Here is a 12,833-nt window from a genome sequence, read left to right as displayed (position 1 = left end):
AGTAAAACAGTTTATTTCCTGTTGTATATGTTAATGCCTCTGCAGTGTAGGTTGAGCCAAGCAGCAAGAACAGACAGAGTGAATATATCCAAAGTCTCAGGTTCTATCTCTTGTCCCATTTCCCTTTCACCAGGTCTACTGCTGACCCGTACATATGGTTATTAGTTGAATCCCGGAAGTGTGGGTTCTAACACTGCCTCATTCAGATTAGCAGTTTAGTGCAGACCTGACATTCGCTGTCTTGTGACCATCATCTGAATGCAGGCAAAGTGAAAAGTCGCAGTTAGCCATTTCAATGTGTGGAATGTCCTGGGGTGTGGAATCTTAACATAGATTTTCCTTGCAGACAGGAAAAGACACAGTGAAAAAGATCCAGTAATGTTGTGGCCTAATGCAAGGGGAGCCCAAGAGAGGAAATTTGGCCGTAAGTCAAGGGAATACCATCCACATAATAGAGATCAACAACACAAGAAAAAGGAAAAGAACTAGCAGAGGAAAATGGATAAAGTACACTAGTGCAGAAACTGGACATAAATCAAAGCCCAGAAAAATCCCTGGGTTCCCAAAACTTCTACAAACTGCTATCCGTGAAGACCCACAATTAAGTACTCCATGGTCTGACCAATGTAGCCACAGTGAAATAGGCTAGACGAAAGGGAAGGGTGTTAGTACTCTTTGGCCACCAGGAATATCAGATTCCTACTCACTGAAAAGTAGCCAGATGCTTTGCATGTTATGAAAACCGACATTAGAGAGATTTTTGTGTATTTAGTTTAATTGAATGTGTTTCTATCTGCTATTTTTCCAGACCATAAAATGAGAGCACACCTCTATCCATTACTATGATATCAATCGTATATAATATGAATTTTGGTATGGTCTAATTTAAATGCATTGATGATGATGCCAGCAGTCATATATTGAAAACAAATTTAACATCTACTTTATTAAAGCTTCACAAGGAACTTGATGTGTGAATTTCATGGGAATGTTAAACCATGTCTCTACTTCTAAAGGTCTTACATCTATCTGTACTAAAATTGCTCATTAAGAGACTAAATTATGTAATACTTAATAACAAATAGCATATACCACTAAGGCAATTTAATTAATGTGGGTTCACTTACCTTCTTAACTGAAAAACTTATTCCGGAGTTGTGAATTGCATACCTATCAAAATATAAAAGAAAAAAACTCACATACTTGGTATTAAAAGTAATGAGAATAGTACTACTTTTAACAAAAATAGCAAAACACTTTTGCCATTGTTTTCCTTTACAAATGGTTTCTCTGTTAAACAAAGGTGAAAGAATAAAACATTAAATGGCTGGAGAGATGGTAAAACTTCGGAAACCTGCAAATTAAGACTACATCCTGATTAATAGGACACTATGGTTTGAGCCTTACCTCGATATGGTGACCAACACATAGGTTGCATAAGTTGCAACTGACTAGATTTAGGTTTGGAACTATGAGATGCAAGTTCTGCTTTCCACTGGGCAAGTATGATTCTTCTGCTGTCCTTACCTGTCCTTGTGATGAGCACTCCCTACAAGCCCTGGCACACTTAGACTTTTTTTTGTAAATTTTATTGCATTTATACCAAAAGATTTTTAATCCTGTTACTCCAGAGCACTGCACTGACCACATGTATTACTGCATTGTTATATTTACAGATGCTTCGCTATTCAAACGTCAAGAACCAAAGCAATGTTAGTCCTCACACTCCGCGGAACCGTGAGGAGCCGCCGGAAGAAAAGGAAGGGATGGGGGTTGTGCACGGGAGGGAGCTGCAACTGTGTTTTAGTTTTAAATGTAAGATACAGCTATCCTGCAAGGTAACGAGAAGTAATAGTGTTATATCTGAAAAATAGGTATGGTAATTATGATCCCCAATGTATGCGTCTGATTATTACGAGAGACTATTCATGTGGGAAAAATACGGTGTCTGGACCCGGCTATCCGAATTCTAAATAACATCTATACCATTACCTATTGTAGTATGTATTTCAGAAATGCCATTAAATTTTGTCCTAAAAAATAATATTTACTGACACTTTGTTCCCTGCTGTTTGTGCATGTGTCTTAACATTTCTTAAATTTGTTTTGGGGCATAGAGAGTCCTTAACGTTTTAACTGTTGGACATGTATTTTAGATTATTTATCATGTTTATTCATTTAATCTGGGTTTGTAGGAATTGTATATATTGATCATGCTGTGCTTTCAGGATCATTCGTTTAAATGATCAAATAAAGATTATATTTATTAGTGATACAAAAAGCAATTAAAACAGTATTACCTTTAACTAAAATAGTAAACTAATTTTGCCACTGTTTTAATGTAGAAGTAGTTTTACTGTTAATGGGGAATGGATAAAACAAGCAATGGTTACTAGTTTCCCAAGAGCCAATAAGGGCCAGATGTAGGTAAATTCAATCTTGCGAGTCCTTAATAGCGATTTTTACTGAATCGCTATTAAGGACTTGCAAAATTGAATATAGGTAGGAACCGCAATAATATTTGCGATTCCTTAATATTCCTTGATTGCGAATCGCAAATCGAGATTTACAATCAAGGAATACCATCGACTCCATTCATTCCTATGGGCCAAGAGGCCCATAGGAATGAATAGGATTTGCACCCGCAATTTGCGAGTAACCAAAAGGCACTCTCAATTTGCGGGCGCAATTTCAAGGGTGCAAGGTTCCCAAAGGACACCCTGTTGCACCCCTGAAATGTGCATATGTGCACATGTGGTGAGGTAACAAGGACCCCCTGAAAGGGATACATTTCCTGGGTCAGGGTTAAGCAAACATGTGCAAGGGTAAAAGCCCATGCCAAAAATACAAAGTCTGACAAAAACAGGAAAAAAAGACACACCATAAGGAGAAAGGGACTCAAGGAAAAATATTATATGTTAAAGTAGAAAGTTTAATTACATTAATAAAAATTGATATGAACATATTCTTTGATACACATGATTATAACGGAAAGGATAAAAAATTGATTTTCATAAAATAAGCTATTGCTACAAAGAAATATACATAGGTCTCGAAATTATTGTCAACAGAATGATAATGCCCAGAAATTGTTGAAGATGCGGATTTCTGTCGACGCGTTGACACACCCTTTTGTGTCTTCCTCAGGACAATATCAGCAAAAATCTTGTGTAGAGCTGGAAAAGTCTTAAAAACAGGAAGCCAAGAAGCTGTAGGCTTAGTTTTAAGCACTATCAAATGCGGAGTTTGAAAAGACCCAGAGATTCCTTAATATCGTGAGTTCTGCGTATTCCTTAATTATTTAAAAAAAAATTCATTCAGTAGATGCTGCACTCGTGTGCACACCCGTCAGATTTGCAACGATCGATAAAAATCCGGCTACAGACCCCGAAAAATGCAGGTTAAAACAGACACAGTAACAACAACTAGAGAGAGAGGGAAGAGGCACTCTCGGTCCCCCAGGTAATAGTTACAAACAACAGAAGAGTGTCCACACAGGGATAGTTGTGTCCAGCACAGAATAGAAAAGAGAATCAAATCAACCTGAGCAAGAATCTCTCAGGGATTTTATGAAAGCCCTCACTCACCACCCTGGGTGGTGACATGCTTCATCATCGGGCCCACCAGGAGAAGCCGAATGCCTCCCTGGTGTGCTGCAACGCCAGGTTACTGCAGAGCGGGATTTTTTTGTGACAGAGTGTACGAAAAAAGTGATTTAAAAAATACCAAGCAGCTTTCCCAAACAAAAAACTTTATTCCGTGGTTAGCTGGGTATTAGTTAAAAAGTATGTGCAGGGAAATATACCAACTAATGTGTTGGGTGTTTTCCCCTTTACAATGGGGTCAACATGTTTCTGCCCTTTAAGTGTATGGATATTACTGGGCATTCGTCAGGACCATGTAATTGTGTACCTCGGTGGTGTGGGCGCGCTAAGGCCCACCCTAGCCAGAGGACGTGACAGCTAAAAAACAGAATTATGTGTAGAAAAAGGTGCAAAAAAACAAACCAGAAAAAAAGGGGGGTTCGAACAATTTTGATGAACCTGTGGTTTGTGTGCTAAAAGATCCACACTTCATGGGTCTCGGGAGGGGGGTGGTGGCGACAATGGCACACCGCCCGCAACGCCAAACACCCGCTAGGCACCTAACGATCTCCTCGAACCGGACCCCGGGGTGTTTTTTTGCACCTTTTTCTACACATAATTCTGTTTTTTAACAGCTCTAAAGATTTTTGCTGATATTGTCCTGAGGAAGACACAAAAGGGTGTGTCGAAACGCGACGACAGAAATCAGCATCAACAATTTCTGGGCATTATCATTATGTTGACAATAATTTCGTGACCTATGTATATTTCTTTGGAGCAATAGCTTATTTTATAAAAAATCCATTTTTTATCCTTTCCGTTTTAATCATGTGTATCAAAGAATATGTTCATATCAATTTTTATTAATGTAATTAAACTTTCTACTTTATCATACAATATTTTTCCTTGAGTCCCTTTCTCCTTATGGTGTGTCTTTTTTCCTGTTTTTGTCAGACTTTGTATTTTTGGCCTGGACTTTTACCCTTGCATATATGTGCACATGTGGCGCACATACGTGCTCTAAGGGCATGAATGTGTGCCACATGGCACTTTAAAAAAGCTAAAAGTGTTTTTTAAAGGAAATCGCTAATTATGATTCCTTAAAGCTAAAGTGCACTTTCTTTTGTGCTACTTACATTGCATTTAAGGAATCGCAATTTCAGATTCCTTAAATGCAATTGCAAAATAAGGAATCACAATTTTTGCGATTCCTTATTTTGCGAGTAGGTTTAATTTTATTTTTATTTTTTTTGTGCTCATTGTGCAATATTATTAGTAAAGGATTTGTCGGGCCCTCCTCTCTTGGTCCTTTTCCTTCACTGCTTTGGTTCTGGGTCGTGGCAGTCTCCCTTTTACTATTTGAGAGAGGGTAAGATCTCCTTATTTCCATTACTATAGCTGGGGGGTTCACCGGGGGGGTTGAGCTAGCCAACATGGCTACTCTAGCAGGTCTTAGCCTGAATTGAATATTGCTATTGCATAATCATTGGACGTTGGAATAGTGAGCCACCCTTGGCCATTGGTATTTAAAACAGTTATCAATGTATTAACCAGCTTGATAGTTTTCCCAGATCTCCCAAAATTTATATTTTTTATTCAGAGATCTCTTTTTATCCATTTTATATATTCTCAATACTGAAGCCAACCATTCCCTGTCTAGAGGAGGGACTGGGCTCACCCATTTCACACAGATCTCTCTTCTAGCCAACAAAATCAGTAGAAATAATAGACTTTCTTGCAATTTTGGCAATCTTTGTATACATTTGGAACCTATTACTCCAAAAATAATTATGTCAAAAAGTCTTCCTAGCACCTCATCTAGTGTCTTACCCACTTCGTTCCAAAAACCATTGAGTTGGGGGCACTGCCAGAACATGTGCAGATCATCGGCTTTTCGTTTTGAAAACAGATTTTATTGATTGCATGAGAATTATAACAAGCAATGCTCTGAACACCAGAGACAATCACTAGTAGCAAATTACAAAGCATTAAGACATGCAATTTTTGGTAACAGTCAATCAATTATATGCAAAGAACCCCAGGATCAAACACCCCACCACCTCCCACCTACCTCCGCCCCCCCAAGCCCCCCTCCCCCCCGCGCGCGCCGCTGCATGATCCACCCACGTGATATTGAAGACATGAACCTCCTGCCAAGTGTGCCATAACATCCGCCCGGACCTTGAACCGTTGGGCTGTCAGGGGCAGTGGCGGCTGGTGACATTTGAAATTGGTGAGGCGTAAAGTGATAATCATACTGCACCGTAGCGAGCGAGCGAGCGGAATTCCACCCGAGAAAATTTTGAAAAAATAGTGAAAAAATGGTGCATTTTTAAGCAAATTTGAGAAAGCAGGAAGGTTAATAAAGCAATTGTGAAAGTGCAGGTATTACATTATCAAAGAGCTGTCATATAACATAGGTAGCTCAACCACAGAGCTTTATAACAGCATTCAAAAATACCCTAAGGCCTTGCAGTCAGTAGAAGTTCATAAAGAAGCCATAGCCACTGTGGCTACCTTGAATAATCAACTGCGAATTTCAACAGCCACAGAGTCCAAATCTGAAACATTGAAATAATAATCACTCAAAGTCCTCAACTCGATGAGGGCACCATCTCATCCGGCAGTTACTCCACAAATTACTTGATAATGATAAAACAAATGTGATAGGAGACGCTTTGGTTGCTGTAGGTCCTGGACTCAAGTCACAACTTAAAGCTCCATGGTTCTTGGGAGCATCGTTTATTGGGAATATAGTGGCTAATGTACAAACATTAGACTATCTATTGCATATCGATACCTACCAAATAACATTACTGCCCCCCCCCCCCCCAGCCCAAATGTAATGGTATATTAAATATGAAAAGGGCTGTTAAAGTTCACTGGAGAGGAAACATTAAGCTCTAGTACCTCAAGCTTAGTACTGGTGAGATGTGGTATGAATTTTGTTATCACCTTAAACAGTTTGTTGAACAGAAGAATAGTTACGTTTGTCCTTGGGTATGTAGTTGGGAATTTAAGTTGAAGCCAGTAGAGAGCAAGAGAGAGAGGGTCCCACAGCAGCAACAAAACACAAAGAAATAGGGCCGCTTAGTAGTTTGTGGGGTCGGGCACTCCAACACAGGAAGGTCTCCACAGCCAATGACTCAACACTTTTCATAATCCGTTCAAATTCACAGCACATTTTAGGATAATAACATGAAATGTCAGGGGGATACGCACAGTAGGGAGGGATAAAGATACAACCACTTGGATTAAGTGATCCGCAGAGAGGTACAGTATGCATAAGGTGAAACTGGGATATTTCTTGCATAGCAGTCTGTCAAGAGTCCGATAATGGAGGAGAGCACACGAGCAGCACAGACCAGCAGGGCTCAATACTATGGGTCCTTGACCCAAGACAGCTTGACAAAGAGTTAATCAGAAGCAGTTGCTTCACCATACTATCCATAAGGTGGGGTAATTTACTGCTTCAGAACTGGAAAGGAACTAAGGTAAATAAATTAGCCTCTCAAACCAAATGCCTAATTGGTAAAGGTTGCCTGGCTCTTCTGACAACAGCTAAAAGACAGACCTGATGTTGCAACTCACCATTTCTACGCCTATACTCCATTGATTCTCAAGGCTGATTGCCATAGCCACATTAGTATATGTCACAGAGCACATCGATAGCTCAGCATAATCATGAACTGTTACACCTCCTGGCAATTATAAGTGGCCTTTAGGCCTCTACTGTATGATAATCTCACTCCCAATCAACACAGCTTTATGTCACAATTGCCCCAAAGCTAAACTCACAGTTTCAAAACAAAACACCTCTATGTTCCAGATCAAACCATCAAAACATTTGCCTTAATCAGAGCATCATCAGGTGCACTCATATCTCATGCTCTTACAAAACAAAGTTATCAAATGCTAGGGATTAACATTGTTTGCAGAAGTACCTAGTTTATGGAGCTGTCGTTCATTCCTGCTTGTTACTGAAGTCCAGCACTTGTTTTATTCCTGTCTGGTGTTGCCTCAAAACCCTGTAACTCCAAAAGCTGAATTTGAAGGTACTCTTGAAGTGGCTGCCCTGTAAGGCTGCCACCCTACCATTCCCAAAGAGCTACGCTCTGCTTCTGTCTGCCTGTGGTGCCATCTAACAGAGCCCCAAAACCACCTTGTTTCTCCAAGGCCCATGGGGTCTACATGTGGGAGACAGAGACAGAGAGAGCGAGAGAAAGAAAGGGAAAGAGTAAAAGTGTGAAGTAGAGCTTCAAACAGAAACAATGGTGAAAGTGAGCAAGAGAGAGAAAGCAAAGGAAAGAGCGGGAGTAGGAGAAAGGGAGTGGGCAAGAGTTGGGGAAGCAGAGTTGAAGAGAGGTTCATAGAGAGAGAGACTGACGGAGAAAGATTCAGATGAGAAAAAAAGAGAGTTGCCAAGATACGGTGAACGAGCCCCCAAAAAAGATTGAGTTAGCCTCAGATGTAGAAGAGAGTAAAATGGAAACAGACAGCGAGACGTGCACATCCATATCAGGTATAGGAATAACAAATAGTGTACCAGGTGTGGATAATGCGTTCCTAAAAATAAAAGCACAGAGGGGAAGAAAATATATCATGTCTGGGAGTGAACACACAAACAATTATAGCACCCGCACCTGTGTGACAAATTGGACAACTTTGTACGTTTTTCTGCTCTTTTATGCCTTTACCCCAAAAATGACAGAATCTTTTGGGAGTTGTATTTGTCTGAGTATTTAAAAGACACTGAGAGAGTCACTTTGTTATTGAATGTGAAACATTATCTACCAAGCTTTAGATCCATGGAAAGTAGGCATTTTTACCTGTTAGAGCCCTCTGTGAGTTTATTGATTGGTCAGTTAATGGACTGCACGTGGAAATTACCATTTGTCTCCCAGAAGTCAAAGGGAGGAGAACCTTGAAGCACACTTGTGAAGCTACCATTCATTCATTCTCCTTTTAATCAATGTTAATCACTCAACCTGCTTTACATTTGTGCAAGTTGAGGCTATTATCCTTGAGATAAATCCAGGTTGGGAACTCGGCACATAGTACCAAATGTAGTACAAACCAGTCAGCACACTAGCTAAAAGGTATAGAATACACTGTCTCACAACAAGAGGAACACCCACCTCAGCATATGCACAAGTTATTAAATCCACTCAGTGTTCTGGCCCATATTATTGACAGCGCTAACACAATTGTGGTATGCCCCCTTGATTCAGGGTGGTGGTTTTAATTGCGTTTTTGATGTTCTCCAGACAGCTCACTTCTGTCGTTCTCACATGCATTGGCCGCACTTAGCTAGAGAATTAAACCAATAGACACCCAAGAACCAGGCGTTCAGCTTATAAATCAAAAATGATTTCGGACCGTAACGTATGTGACCGCCAAGCCCTATCTGCAGTACTGCCTATCTGGTGTATATACACCGTCGAAACACAATGCTTAAATATAAAATATCTGCATTCAGATTATGGCACATAATTAACGGATGCTCACGCCAACAGAATAAAGCAAGTAACCTTAGCCTAATAAATTAAATAATCGCATACAACCTACTCCCTAACAATAGCGATTAGAGACACCCACAGCAGAGTGGTATTATACAGGCCAGCCATTAAAAAAAACTTAACTTACGGGCGGTTTCAGACATTCACAGACTGACTCTCAGTCTCACGTCTCGAAGAGAAGACAACTGGCGCACACTGGACTGGTCTGCACAGGCACGAGTCAGGAGGTCTGAGTCACTCTCCTCGTGACTCTGGTGTTGTTGTTCTGCAGTCCACGCTAGGGCGCAGTGACGTCCCCACAGCGGCGCCAATCACAAGTCCATCCTTGTGCGCGTGAACTAGCCAATCCTGGCGCAGGCATGACATCGCCACTGCGCCAGGATAGGCTAAAGAGCAGGGCTAAAACTGCCCATAATGAGACCCGGCTCCCCCACCCAGCGGCTCCTCTCCCGTCTCTGGTTGCTGAAGAGCTGGGCCGAGCGGGCTGGTGGGCTGTTGTGGTGGATCGGTTGGCCAGCCTGGACCTCTGCCGACCTGTGGATCCCGGACAGTGACTGTCCCCAGTCTCTGCCTGTGTCACGGCTAGGGGAGGAGGAGGAAGGAAGGGGCTATTGTGTGTTTTCGCATGCGTGGGCAAGTCATAAAAATGACTTGTCCTAAATGCGCACACCACACTGCTGCCTGCCACGACGCTGCCAGCCTGCCAGATGCCACTCAGTGCTGCAGGCCCACCCTCCCACACCTTCCGCGATCGCACTGGATGACGTCACGATTTGTGACTCTGGTCCGGCCTCAACTGCTGTTCTTGTGCGCTCGTAATTCTTTTTTTAGTGTGTCAGTCAGACAAATGTGAGCAGTGACGGTCGTCCATGGATAGTGGGGCAATGCCCCAACGCCCCCAATGGACGAACTGCCACTGGCCTAGAAATAATTAAATGGTGGGGTGCAATGATGAGATCCTCAATGATGTAACTGGTGGTGTTATATATTATCGCATTGATAATGTATTTATTATGTCATGAATGATCTCATTTGAGATTTCACCAGTGATATCATGATTACAAGCAGAGAACGAGTTAAAGTGTGCATAGGGGAACATAGCTGGGCTAATTCTGTTGTTTTGCTTATGTTTCAGAAACATAACTTATTTTAACTGCAGTTTTTTTCACTGAATTTATAAGGCTTTTTTTTAACAGATTACTGCTTTATGACAAGAAACCATAACTGCCCCATAACAAAGTTTTAAGTGAACCTTTGAATTTTATAATGATATTCTCTGTTGTTATCATGTGCAACTGTTGAAGTGTTGTTTTATGAATAAAATATTAGCTTCCTAGGTTGCTATTCACAGCTGTTCATGATATGGGCCCTGAGTTTTTCATTCCTGGATGAGGAGCCCTATCCTGATTCCATTGTTTGCCCTGCTTGATTCAGAAGGGGTCTGTGTCACCTTTTCCCGTCTTCAGCGCATGCATTAACACCAAAAATATCCCAATAGTGTAGGTGCTGTCGGAGCAGAGCTCGGGAACACGGATAACTGGGATGTATGTCCGAAATCAGCTGTCTGCAGCTCATTTTAGAGTTCATTTATAAAGACGGAGAAGAAAAAAAGGCAAAAACTCATCCTACCTACCTCGTAGAGTTGATCCTACATTTCATGTAGCAATTTTACCTGGAGAAAATCTGGTATGGCACAAAGCAATTTTCTTTGCTTTGTGCCAGATAGGATTTTACCCACTTTTGAGTTTTGTTTTCCTGCTCAAAATGAGTGGTGACATGCAGAATTAGTGCAACCCATTTGTGCACGTTCCATCTTTCCAACAAGTTATCCCCTTAAAAGTTTGCCTGATATTAGCTGGCTAAATGTGCACTGGGAAAATTTGTGAGTGCGCAGTTTTACCGCACAACTCAGAGATTTGGAATTCAGCAATATATTTCCAAGCAACTTGTAATGAGGGACAGAGAGCTTAACTTGTCATGCTAAAATGCCCACCGTGCAGTGCATCTGACATTAATTAGCAGTTCTTTCATTTGGTTCTAATATACCATGCCATGATTAATAAAACATTTGAATTAAAGCACCAATTTATTTCCAAATAAAAATTGGTGAAATAACTCTATAAGGGCAACAGCATTAATATGTCTGTACTGGGCTTGAAAGTTCTCATGCAGGAATCACAGTGCAGCTTTAATTAACCAAACGTAATTAGCATCAATTTCTAAACTGTAGATTCTATAACTCCTCACATCAGCACACAGAACAGGATTGCGACAGGCCCCCCTTGAGTGCCATCAGAAAAAGCATGACTTTAAACATGTAAGAAAATATAGATGTCACGCTCAAGCCCGGGAGTCCCAAAATAATATGAAATTAAGAATCTTCTCCTTTGTACCAACATCAAACATCAGAGCCTTCGGTCTGCTGGCCCGAGGTAGATGGTCTTCGGTTTGGATTCCTTGTGTTTTGTGCAGCATCAGCACTTCTACAAGCTTCTTGTCCTTGATTAATTTTGACAAAATGAATTTATGTGCTTTGTGCTTAACAAACATAACGTGCTCCTGTTCCATTAAAGTTAACAAGCAAGCACTGATGCAGTAAGCGCTAGCGTGGGAAGCAAGCCCATTATCACTGAAAATTGCGTCACAAAGTGCAGCGGCCTGCTGCCGAGTTCTCCTCTCCTGCCTACTCTCGGTTTCTCCGTCCCTTCTCCTGCAAGCCAAATCACGATTGCGTGTAGCCAGCCCAGTGGTGACAAAATGCTTTGGCCTATAGTTTCATTAGCCTTTAAGCCAGGGCTACATGCTATTCCTCAAGGGGGCCCCCCAGATTGACTATGTAATGAGCCATTGGCGGGAAGCACAGCACATTGGCAAAAACGGCAATTGGAAGCTAAGCAATCCCATCGTTTACTCAGACAGAACAATTACAAAACACCAACTTAAAACATCTGAGTTGCACTTGTACTCTTGCAGCAAAGCCATAGCCAACGCTGGACTATAAGTTAAAGATTGCCCGCCTGGGCCTTACCTGGTGAACTGATCGAGCTCACAGCCAGCCGAGTCCCGACTCCTTCCTCCTTCAACTGCCCTACTCCAGTCCAGCCAGCAACCACATAGACTACCACCTGCTGCACTCTGGATCGTAAATTAGCTGCCATGTCCTCTCTCCAAATGCTGACACAAGTGCAGCGCGCGGGAAGCATTGAGTCAGGTTAGTGTCATCTCAAGCCTGCGCAGACGGTCCTTGGCTGACACACCCTTTACCAACTCGTCACAGGGTGGGTCCCTCCCACCACGCACTGTGACGAGTTGGAAAGGGGTGGTGACACAAGCTCTCCTCCACCCCGATTGACGTGGAGAGTTAGAGATCCCGGGCTTGTATTTAAAACGCCCGGGGCTAACATAACCTCCACGCCATCAGGGGGTGGAGACTGAGCCTTCCAGCTATGTAGTTGACGAGCCGATGACATCACAGCCTTCAGGGCTGGGATGTTGTCGGCCCGGCAAAAACATAGCAGGCATTTTTGGGCCTGGCCGCCAGAGAGCAGAGCAATTAGTCACGTGACGTGACAGCGGAGCTGCGCGAAAATGGTGAGTCGTGTGGGGTTAGTAGAAGACTGCAGCCTCAGACAGTGCCCCGGGGCCCCCGTGTTCTTTGGGAATGTTTTACATTTTTTTTAAATAAAATAAAATGTTATTGATGCACTTCGTAAGTGCCTGGGGCGGAGCC

At 42.0% G+C, this 12,833-nt stretch overlaps 1 protein-coding gene across 1 annotated transcript in view; it reads right to left on the bottom strand.

Moving 5' to 3' along the window:
• The window catches only part of MLH1 (mutL homolog 1), a 373,421-nt gene that overhangs the window by 214,432 nt on the left and 146,156 nt on the right, over positions 1-12,833 (bottom strand). Inside the window, exon 7 of the mRNA XM_086967291.1 lies at positions 1,128-1,170. Coding sequence (XP_086823417.1) covers positions 1,128-1,170 — 43 coding nt within the window. The remainder of the gene's footprint in view (positions 1-1,127; positions 1,171-12,833) is intronic.

Source organism: Lissotriton vulgaris, chromosome 4_1 (genome assembly GCF_964263255.1).
Source record: "Lissotriton vulgaris chromosome 4_1, aLisVul1.2, whole genome shotgun sequence".
Taxonomy (NCBI): Eukaryota; Metazoa; Chordata; class Amphibia; order Caudata; family Salamandridae; genus Lissotriton; species Lissotriton vulgaris.
This window is presented reverse-complemented; position numbering and strand designations above follow the sequence as displayed.